General features: G+C 37.8%; 1 protein-coding gene across 1 annotated transcript; it reads left to right on the top strand.

Moving 5' to 3' along the window:
• The first annotated feature begins 5,471 nt into the window (after positions 1–5,471).
• LOC147489807 (uncharacterized) lies at positions 5,472–10,481 on the top strand. Its single transcript, XM_086573459.1, has 7 exons — positions 5,472–5,633; positions 5,781–5,915; positions 6,033–6,104; positions 8,661–8,810; positions 8,888–9,024; positions 9,379–9,559; positions 10,165–10,481. The coding sequence occupies exons 2-7, from the start codon at positions 5,859–5,861 to the stop codon at positions 10,291–10,293; spliced, it is 726 nt and encodes a 241-aa protein (XP_086429585.1). The 5' UTR covers positions 5,472–5,633; positions 5,781–5,858; the 3' UTR covers positions 10,294–10,481.
• Positions 10,482–12,157: the final 1,676 nt, after the last annotated feature.

Below are 12,157 nucleotides of genomic sequence, written 5' to 3' on the forward strand. Positions count from 1 at the left end.
TATCACTAGCCATAGACATTGCAAAATCAAAAGAAGAAGAAAATATCAAATTTTTAAAGTTGAAAAGCATGCACCTGATAGCAAAGGAAGAGAAAGTTTTTCTTTCTTTCTTTCTTTCGCTCTATTTTTTTTCCTTTTGCTTGAAGAATGAACAGACTAAAACCTTTCACAAAACCAAAACCCTTACCTGAACAAAAACTTTGAGAAAATACAAATCGTTTCGGTTTCCCATGCAAGCACAATCATGACTAGCCCACAAAATCGCCGTAATTTGGGCCCATGTTTCAAAACCCAACTGTTCCGACACATTTTTCGAAACCTAAATTAAAAACAAATAGTTGTCAGGCACGTGTTTTCAGACTTTATTTTTTAAAACCGTCCTTTTTCCACCCACCAGCTGTCCAAAGAACGGATAAAAAAAATAAAGGGGGCTGTGTAAGTACCCTCCGTTCCTCACTATAGTACACGTGTCCACATACCATGTCGTCCTCCTTCAACTCGTCCCACACCATCAGATCTACCCACGACCCAACACCTAGGTCGTCCACAACGTTAGTTATAGCCATTTATGGAAGCAAATCAACTAGCGCAATCTTGGAGCTCAATCAATGCCACAATCAAGGAGACATTAACTTTATAACAGCAGAATAATGGCGAATCATCAAGATAGCACACAAGGTGGATCTACACTTCATAACGGTCCAGAGCAAATATGAAAAGTCAGCTCAAATATCTATTAATAGAGAGATGAACTACGTAAGGCTTGATTCAAGTTTACCCCAAGAAACTTGATACGTAGGAAACTCTTTTCCCAAGAAGAGTGCAGCCATTCCCAATCCAATATCGATTTTGTTATGAAAGAGGAGAATATTCCAACGATGGCTAAAATCTGAGTTGGGTAAGTTGTTTCTAAACCCTGCGGGGTGAAGCTGCTCTCTATATGACATTCGCAATCTCAATGAGTATTGACGAAATCGAATTATTATGACAAACACGAGTAATATATTGCATATTTAGTTTTACGTATCTTTTTTGTATTTGCATATTAGTATATATACGTGTACGCATAATATTTTCGCATGCTACCGTATCTAAATACGTATGAGTAATTCCAATTTGCCTGTTACTGTTAGATATACGTCTACGTAATATCTATTTACAAATTAGCCTACGTATACGTATTACTAATGTGTATTTGCCTGTACGTATCGAAATATTTATTGATGATACAACCTTGCCTATAAGTATTGCTATACGTATGAGTAGAGTATCTTCACATGCTCTGTATCTGATAACTGTATGAGTTAGTTATAGTTGCATGATTAGACTTCAATTTTATACAGAAAAAATTGTATTTCCATGATGGCATGATTTTAATTTCTATCTTGCATAAATTTTAAGTTAATATATATATATATATATATATATATATATATATATATATATATATATATATATATATATATAGGACCTTGCATAGATTTTAATTCCATAAACCTTAATCATATTCTGACGGTGTCTAGGAAACTTGAAAGATTGAGGTTACTTAATTAGAACCGTGCTTGCACGGAAATCATCCCTCATATATCTTTCTTGTAATCTGGCTGTTGGTTTATGTACATGTATTCCTAGCTATATTGCTACGTTAGTAGCGGCTTAGGCCTACGTTGTTCAACTCTAATGCTTAAAGATAATCATAAAATCCAAGTAAAAATATGTTCCTTCTATCAATTAGATCTAATTTTATGCTTGCATGAGATTAAAGTTTGGTTCAACTAAAGAATTTGAACATACTTATCGTAGGAGAAAATATGATAAGCATTTGCGTAAATTTTCACCTCCACAATGTTAAGTTCTTCATCTATTAATCCAAATCAACAAGATTCCTTGTCATTATTCCCTTCATTCGTTATAGCCGACAAAAATCCACTAGTTGAGAAGCCCCTTTTGGACTTCTACACAACATTACAGGAAGGACCTTCTTCCAGCATCAAACTCGAGGATATTGTCGGAGATTTTCGAATTCCACCCAACGTTTTTAGTTTGTTACCTGTGTATCATGGGTCGGATCATGAAAAACCGTACAATTACCTTCGTAGGCTTTAGCAAGTAGCCATAACATTTCACCATCTAGTCGTCTCTAAGGAACAACTCTTGCTTTAGTTGTTTCCATTCACTTTAGCGGATAAAGCGTCAATTTGGCTAGAAGGACAACAACCACAATCCATAGACACATGGAATAAAATTGTTCAAGCTTTCATGCTACAATTTTATACTCAAAAGAAAACTATTGAAATGCTTCAGAAAATTCAATTCTTTCGTCAAAATCTTCATGAATCCTTTACGGAAGCATGGAGTCGATTTACCGATCTTCTTTTAGAATGTCCTCATCACCAGCTAGACAAAGCACTACACCATAATAGCCATTTTGTAACAGTGCAAATTTTCAATAGGTAACGGATATAACTGTTACTGATGCAGTAACAGTTATATCCGTTACTTACTACAACAAGTGTTACTTAAAATCTTGAATTAATATTTAATAATGTTTTTTACGGTTATTTTGGGATATGCTAACATTTATATCCGTTTAGAAAAAGGAAACAAATATGCATAATAAATTGAAAAATAAAATAAAAAAATCCTGGCAAGGGCAAATTTGGTAACGGGTCACATTTCCCCTTCTTTTTCTTATTTTTTCGCTAACAATTAGAAAAGGAATTATAATCTAGCCTCTTTTTTACGTCACGGGGAAACAAAAAAAACCACTCTCTCTCTCTCTCTGAAGAACCCTAGTTTCTATTCGCATCTTCTACGATTTCTCATTCTCGACGAACCAAGTCAATCTCTTCATAGATTCTTGATTTAAAAAGGTTAGTTTTTTGCTGACTCTCTCTCTCTCTACTCTTGGTTGTTTGTATAACTTATGGATGTAGTCCCAATTTCCAGTGATTATAGGATTTGTCTCTGTAAACACATAATGCTCCGCTTGCCACATACCGCGAGCAGGACTTCATTAGGATCTGTTTTTTAATTGAGGGTCGTGATCGGGCTATCTGAGAGGGCATTCTCTCATCATCGTTATTTCATTCTTGGTGATGAAAAAATAGTTGTAGAGATTAAGATTTATATAGTTCTGGCTTTGCTGCAAATAATGCGCATAGTGACTGATGATTTCCAGAGCATCTGCAACTCCAGTGTCTTGTTTTATTGATGGTCTCCTTGTTTTATTGACAAAAATGGCAGTGTTGGCATGTGCAGAGATGTCAAGAGCCAATTGAATTTTGTCAATGAAGCTCAGTTCTTACTAATATCCGAGGAGAGCATCTCGGACTTGAACACAAGGTTAATCTCAAGTATGTTTAGTAGTTGCATCCTTTTTACGTTGGTTACAATTTCCCTACTTTCTATTACTATTAATCAATTATAATGGAAAAGGAAGACTTTTCTAGACCCTTATATTACATATACTGGGGAAGTAACACTACATTTTTTTTTATTAATATATATTTTTTTTATTATTATTGAATTCCAGTTCAGAACGACACACATGAACTTACAAACTTACTCTTGGGTCCTGCCCCTGGAAAAGGACATGGAAACATTTTCTATTTCCTTATTTTTTTGATAATGATGACCACCATGCATCACTTCAGAATTTTAACAAACATAATCCACTGGTTATATCATCTTGTGGTTTTGTTGCTTCTATTCTCTTAAAATTTTTGTTTCTTTACGTTAATGTGTTCATACGTTTTATTTGCTGAAGATGAACAAAATGGTTTCCATGATGAGCCAATTCATGTTAATCCCATGAGGTTTCGACCCAACCTTGTTATTTCTGGAGCAGACCCATATGAGGAAGATAATTGGAGAAGTCTTACTATTGGCAAGGCACAATTTACGGTAATCTCTCAGACAAGATATTATTTAAATATTGCATGGTAGGAAGTTGGAGGTGTAATTTTTTATTAAGAAAAATAATAAGTCGAGCAACTTCTGAGATAAAAACTTTGTGCTTAGAAACTCTTGACACCTATGAGGCTGTCCAAGATATTTTTCGCGATGTCATAGTAGTTCTGATGAGGTCAAGTATATCTTAGTTATAAAGTTAGCACTACTAAATGTCTAAATGCCTTGAGTTGGTTTTGGTGAGAGTTTTGAGTTGGCCCCAGGTAATAAAATACCCGGAATGCACCTTTGGGATATGGAAGTTATACTATTGCTTCACACCAAACATTCATCATATTTATATTATTGTTGTATTTCCAATGAAACCGATCTTCCTAATGATGTGTTTTGTTGCAATTGTATCGGATCCTTCTTTCCCTTTCAATTTGCAGTCTTTTGGTGGATCTGGCGGATGCCGGATTATAAATCTCGACCACCTTAATGGACAAGTGAAGAAGTCAAAAGAACCTTTGGCAACTTTAGCATCATTTTAGTGAGTGAAGGTCTATAGATATTATTTTTCGACAAATTTTATTATTTACTAATGGAATCCTCTGAAATGGTGTTCCGTTTTACTCAAAGAGCACTTGACATGATGGATACGGTTTGGTGATTTGGGGACCATGTATGGTCTTTCTCTGGAAAATACACCAAATGCAAATATATAATGTTATCTTTGTTGAAAGCAGTGCGGTGTTTTCTTGGAGGGACCTTTCAGTTCACCAATCAACCAACCTATCTTCTAAATGAAGGGCTCCTCGGTATCCTTGGAGAGGCGGAAACAAGGGAATTTGAAATTGCTTTCCTTCGATCCACGGTTCCAGCACAAGAGCTATGCACATTGTCAAGTCCATTTAGCATCTTTTTTTTAGGTTTTCGTGAATGATACTTGATATAAATTCTTCCGTGGAAACAGGGAAAGATTCTATTTGGGATCTTCTTTGAGATATGATAAATCGATGATGTCGCGAGAATCGAAGATCATTTGCCGAGCTTCAAGTGGGACAAAGAATATACCCATGCTAAATCAGCTATGCAGTTGCATTCTTTGAAGTAGATTTTCAGAGTTAGATCAAATGGATTCAGCTAGGCCTTTAGCCAACTCACAAAGATTCAAAGACGCTCCGGTGAGCCATCACGCCATATCTTGAAAAGAGGGAGCGGTCGGGGTTCTTGGAGAGGATGGCTTTCAAGTAAGCGTACAAATGATGAGCAGGTTACAAACTTAAGTTATGAAAGTCCTTTTCATCACCTATGGATATATAGTATGTATTGTGTAGTAGCTAAAAAGGAGCATATTTCTTTTGTTAAGAACCATGAAGAAAGATTAACATCATTTAGCTCATAAGAAAAAGTAAGTCCTCAATTTTTCCCCATTGTTGGTTTTGAAGGTACAGATCACGGATGTGATATCCAACAACAGCGGAGAAGTTTGGGCCGGGGCTGATTTGGTTCGGCCTTTGTTCATGAAAAAAATTGTCAAAGGCGAAACAAGTTTAAAGAAAACAGGTTAATAGTTTTCAAACTTTCTCTTCATAGGATTTTACTTTGTTGAAAAATTTGCACAAGTCAAATTTGCACCTTACAAGAACGTTGATTATATATGGAATCCAGCTGTAAGTCATGAAGTGCATGAGAAATAGGGAGGTGTAGACGTGAATGAGTTCGATCTTGTGATGCAGGTAAAATGTTTACTCTTATATTGATAACTTTAGGTGGAAGCTTTATATAAATGCGTAATATTACATGCTATGAAGTACTTGTTTGTTGAAGGACCATTCCATTGTTTTTGACTTATAACCTTGGTTGCCTGTTTACGACATCCGAAGGGCAGTGTCTTGTCTTCACTCCCGCCAATAAGTATTACATCAGGATAGCCCAAGCCTATCTTATTAGTAGTGGCGTCCATGGATTCCGCGTCTTTTTTCCGTGACAAAAGTCCTGGTGCAGATTCTCCTTTATCTGTATGTTGAAAGCCTTCTATTGCAATTCCTATAGTCTTTATAGCAAATTCAGAGATAATTTTCCTGTGTGTTGAATATATTGTTAAAAATTGAATAGCTATTTCAAACAATGTTCAGGGAATGATTTCATTGTTGGCAGCAGTTGATGCTCTTTCCCATATTGATGGTGTAAATGACCTTAAGAAGCAGGTATGTTTGAGATTGATATCGTCGGGAATTTTTATATACAATTTATGTGTTGTAATTACTTTACAAGTTATTTTGAAAATTATTAGGCGTTCATCCCATAACTGCAAACAAGGATAAATGTCAATATCTGTAGGCAGCAGGGGAATTGCTAGAAAAACAATGTTATTTCTCATTTTTTGTGGCTAAATTTGGCCATAAAATAACCGATGACTTTGTGCTTGATTTAGCAACCACGCGGCAAGTCTCCCGTCTGAGAGCAGATTGAAGGCCATTTCATTTAGAAGGTTCAAGATCCATACCGGGCGAGGGATTGGAGCAGGGGTATAGGCGGTTGACTTAGTGAACCGAGCTTAAGTGGATTCAGTAGATTATGCAGATTAAGCCATCTATTAAGCCGTCTAAGTCAAGCCCATCTAAGCCAGCCTTAGCCTGTGATCCATACCGCACAGTAGATCCATAGCTTCTATGCGAATCAAGTACCGGTGTTGTTGCGTTTAACGAGCCTACAATGCCTCCTCGTTTTATCCCTGTATCGGATAGGCTTGTTTATCATGACTTTGATTAAGCAATGGCAATCAGCCGCCTAATGAGATGGAACCAAGCAGCGGGGCGTAGGGAGGAGTACAACCCAACACTTTACTTGCCCGCCGCTTATTAGCCAACATCTCGGGGGTACCCGAACCCATGGAGTCCCCTGCCGGACCAAACGGCAACCCTTGGAGGGCTCTAGCTCGGGGAAGAAAGGTATGGTGCGGGAGTGCACGAATCAATTGACAATGAATGCCGTGGAACCAACCTGCGGCTGAAGATGGTGGGGCTAATCTCCGCCCGGGGAGACTACTGATGAGCTAAATTTGAGGGCGGAACTTCGCGGGTGTATGAATGCGGTGTCAATGATCCAAGTAGAACACGGCTCAACTTTCGAAAAGTATTGGTGGCGAAAGGTCGTTAATTAATGCTTTGCCTAGTCTTGTAGTGATCTCCCACTAGGCTCGTCAACGGTAGGGGCTTGTAACCCTAATATGCAATCAACTAGGCTGAGAAATGCAAATCATCGTTTAACCCCGCACAATTATTGTATTCAAACAGTAGCCCGTCTCGGCTTATTCGTCTTGTCCTTGTATTGCCCTCGGCCTTACTAACGCTCACTCTACTATAACAAGCGTGCCATGCCCCGGTGACTATCCTTTTGCCGCCTTGCCGGAAGACTTCGAAAACACTCCTTGCTTTGCTGGAAGCTTTTCAACTACATCTATAGCCCTTCTTTTGCAAGCTCACCCGAAATGCCTCGCTTTCCTCTCTAAAGAATGGTCCGTTAGTCGTTGGTTTAGTAAGATACGTTGTTCGTTCTAACGCGTGGTCAGGGTCCACACGAGCTGACCTCCTTGAACAAATCTCTTAGATCAAGAGGATGTGCGCAAGCCTTCCAGCCATAGGCATATTTTCTTTCCGGGGCAGATGCATATAGCACCTTTCTCGAGTCTAGTCTATAGAAGACATCCACCTTTACATATGAGTTTTTGCCCGTTCGATCTGGCAGTTCAGCCACGTAATCATCGAATAAGAAAAGCAAGAAAAAGAATCATAAGAGAAGAAAAAAGAAGAAAAAAAAGGGTAAAGATCCTCCAGATTGATACTTTGAATAAACCTATAATAGAGTGGAGCTCTCAGTTGATGAGAACCGGCCTTTTAATAATTATACCATCTTTTTCAGTTTCTAAGTAATAAGTCTTAAAAGTACAGAACGCTCTCGAGCTTTGAAAGGGAATTGGTAGTGGCGGAAACCCCATTGATCGGTGAAAGGCTTTTGAAACAGCGTATAGGTCCTCGTCGAGAGTACGATGGATAGTCTCCTTCCTCACTGATGCTCGCTACCATCGTGTCTCCTTACGCCTCTAATTCCTCTTTCTATATACAATATTGAAGACAAAAACCCCGGGTATAATTGAAGTTATGATTCTCACCTAGCTTAAAGATCGATCACCTTGCCTAATTAGTACCCGCTCCTTGGATCAGTCAATATCACACCGGCGAGGTCGTGAGGGCTTTTTCTATGAGTATGCATGAGGTAGCAACTCCCATATCAGCCTAGACAGCATTAGTGCTAAGGGAGGTAGGTGTACCCAAGCATCCAACGATTCTGTGTGAACCCTAATGAGGCAGCTAGGCTCCTTTCCCAGTACCCATGGGGAGAAGAATTCAGCTGCTGTACGACTAGTCCTCTGCCGCATGGTGACCTTTTCTGATATTATTTTATGTCTGTTGAAAGAAATATAGCCTTAAAATATGAGTGTTGGTAGATTCCAGATACCATATGACATAATATCTAATAGTAGCTTCATGAGCTACTATTAGAAATTATCTTCTTGAAAGATCTCGTGTTTGTCAAATTTCCGATCCTGAGCGCAACTACCATTGTTTCTACCTTCTATGTGCAGTATCATCACAGGTATTTTCTTATGAACTTGATCCTCTGTCCTTGGGAAAGTTCCTTCATTATTAGACTGGATACAGTGCTAATATAGCCGATGCGCCTATTGTTTTAAAACTTAACAGGAAATTGAGAAGTATAAGTTGGGAAATCCCCAATCATTTCGTTATCTTAACCAGTTAAATTGCTATGAACTAGTTGGTGTAAGCGATGCTCATGAATACCTTGCCACTCGCAGAGCTATGGATATAACAGGAATTACTGAAGCAGAACAGGTGCACAAACTGGATATTTTTAATTTCTTTACAACTTGCATTGATAAGAACCACGTCCTCATTCTTCTATTTTCCAGGATTCAATATTCAAAGTTGTCGCGGTGATTCATCATCTTGGTAATATCAAATTCGATAAGGGGGAAGAAAGTGATTCATCAATTCTAAAAGATGAGACATCCAATTTTCATCTTCACATGACCGCAAAACTTCTCATGTACTCTACTGGATCCTTTATAGTAGCATACTAGATGGTTACATTTTGTTAGATATACTGGTGGCTGGAATTTTTTTTATTAATGTCATCATTTCAGGTGCTTATATAAGGGTCCTAGACATCATTTTGGGCTTGTTAAATGTTGTGGGAGCATGGACTCATTATTCACTTTGTGAAGTTTCTTTCTATTTTTATGGAAAGTATATTTGGATATGGCTGCTTTTCTAAAGAGATTTTGGGTAAGGGAAGAATGACTTTCCATGATTCTCCCGTTCTGCTTATGGCGAGTGGTTTTTGTGATTGTCTTTTATCATACCATGCTAGCTAACATCAGAATCCTTAAATTTCTTGCAGGTCACTGCATCATCTTAATTGGTTAAGTGATCTACGGGATCAAGTCGAGCATACTAGAATTTTGAATGTTGTTTATCGATCTGCATCTGCTTTAGGATCACGTCTACCCTCTATAGTTAGCGCAAGAGCAAGGGTTGCTGGGGCAGGTGCCATTTTGCGCCCAGTCTCCAGTAGTACTCAGGTAACTTTGTACCAACTTTGAAAACTTATGTCTGTTTTTGAGCAACTAGGGATGTGGTTTATTGTGCTAAATGATTCGTTCGAACAATTGATGTTACAAACTTCTTATGCTTATGTTAGAATTTAAGGAAATAATATTGTCTTTGCCGAACAAGTATTAGGCTGCAAAGAGGATAAATTGCAAGGCATTGCCTTGGTGGTTTGGCCTTTCTCTTTGGTACTTTAGTAGCACATTAAGCTATGTGACATGGACACTTCATATTTTGAAAGCCTCAGTAATGAATTGACTCTTGCAGAAAAAAAAAATCTTTCTAGTAGGGAAAGGTTTGTGTTGTGTCTCCGAAACAAATGCTAATATGTGCCCAATAAGATAAGTATCCGCATATCCGTGTGGACACAAACACATTGACGCATAAAATTTCTAATTGTGGTTACCCTGATAGACTAAGAACACTCTCTGTTAACATATAGTCACAATTCCATGAGATGCCCCTAGCATTGATTTCCTTGTAAGGAGGCGCTTTATAAGGTTTTAACCCCAAGAAATATTTGTGTAACTAGAGGATTGAAATATTTTTTTACCTAACTATGTCTTACTTCATATAGGTTGCCATGTCAGAAACCAACACACACCTGTGTCAATGTTTCTCAGATATTTCAATTCTTGCCAGGCTTTGTCAAATAAGTGGTGATATCGTGGGAGAAGTTATGGGAATTGCAGATGTGCACCCCTAAAACTGATGGGGGAACACTCGAGAGAGCAATAACAGGCGACCAGTGACGACCAATACAATGGGATATTCTATGACAGCATATTAGACATCCCAAGATTAGGTTAGGTGAAGTCATTTCTATATAAGTTTGATTTGTAAATTGGGATTTGGACTAGTGTCTATATTTTTATAATAATGTTTAATTGATTAGTGGTTTTGTTTTTTGTTATTATATGTTGATTAAGTTTGTGGAATGTGATATCTCTATAAGATGGAATATTCATATGTGCAGGGTGAACTTTTTTTGACATTTTGACCCAGGAAAAAAATAAATATATATATATTTTTAACTGACAAAAATTTAGTAACGGATATATCCGTTACACACATCGATATCAATAGCAAGTGGCACATTTATTACTAACGGATGTATCCGTTACACATATCGATATTAATAGCAAGTGGCACATCTATTACTAACGGATATATCTGTGACATATGAAAATTGATTTCCCGCCAGAAAAGTAACTAAAGCAGCGCCAAAACGTTACTAACACTTATATCCGTTAGAAATGAATAGATTAAACTGCCGATCAACAGTTGGCTATCCGTTACAAAGAATTATAGTAACGGATATAAGCGTTACTAAGATTAATTTAAGTAACAGTTATATCCGTTACTAAATTTTGCCTAAGTGACTGTAACACCCCAGAGCTAACGGATATAAGCGTTAGTAAAAATATAAGTAACGGATATAGCTGTTAGTAAAAACCTTTTTTGGTGTAGTGAAGCTGTCCTTGTTCGTTCATTCTTTAATAGACTTTCTGATCATCAAAAAGAAACTCTTGATATAATGAACGGCGGTTGCTTCATGGACAAAGGAGCTACTGAAGCATATACTTTTCTCAAAAAACAAGTGAAAAGAGGTACACATTGGGGTAACACTGATTCTTCTAGGTCATCTAAGGATATTGTTACAAAAGCTACGACTATTTTTCAGGTAAAACTCGATCCCGAATTGAAAAAGCTGATAGAATCCCTCACTAAAAAAATAGATGCTCTTGCAATTCAAGTAAACGATCAACTTCCACAATAGGCTATGAACGTTAACACTTCCCCGTGTGTTCTATGTCTCAGTCCAGACCATCTCGATACTTATTGTCCCTTATTATATGCCCTCCATACTCAACTAACGGAAGAGGCAAATGAATTCAACATTCCTAATGCACCTTGGAGACAACATCCGAATTTTTCTTGGTGCCCAAATAACCAACAGATGGCTCCTCCAGGTTTCGTCAATCCACTTGTTCGACCAATCAACAATTTTATTCCATACCGCCAAGGAAATAATCAGCAATACCAACAAAGTCAAAATCCGTTTCAAAGTAATTCCAATACTAACTATCAAAACAACCGCAGCCTTGTTCCAGCCAATCCAAATTCTGGCTATAATCAACCACTTCTAAGCAATAATCGTGAACTCGTCCTTGTTGCATAACCTATGCCTCTCGCTACCGATAGGACGAACGAGACTTTCTTCACTTACATGAACCAGCAATCCTAAATCCTAACGTCTATCCAACAATCACTTCAACAATTAGCACAAGAAAAGAGTCAGAAAGGCGTGTTTCCCGGCCAAGCAGTTCCAAACCCTAAGCCAGTGAACACTGCCTGTGAAGTCACAAATGCACCTAGTACAAATGCTCCAAACTAAGGTGAGGTGAATGTAATAACTACTCTTCATTCGGGCAAAACCGTTGACAATCAAATCCGTATGCCGGATGATCAAACAAAAGTAAATGAAGATTCCAATGAATCTGCTCCGGATAATGAACCAACAGTGGAAACACCGAGTTCATCAAAGTCATCAACTCAAAAATTGGGAA

This window comes from Coptis chinensis, chromosome 7 (assembly GCF_015680905.1).
Source record: "Coptis chinensis isolate HL-2020 chromosome 7, ASM1568090v1, whole genome shotgun sequence".
In the NCBI taxonomy this organism is placed as follows: Eukaryota; Viridiplantae; Streptophyta; class Magnoliopsida; order Ranunculales; family Ranunculaceae; genus Coptis; species Coptis chinensis.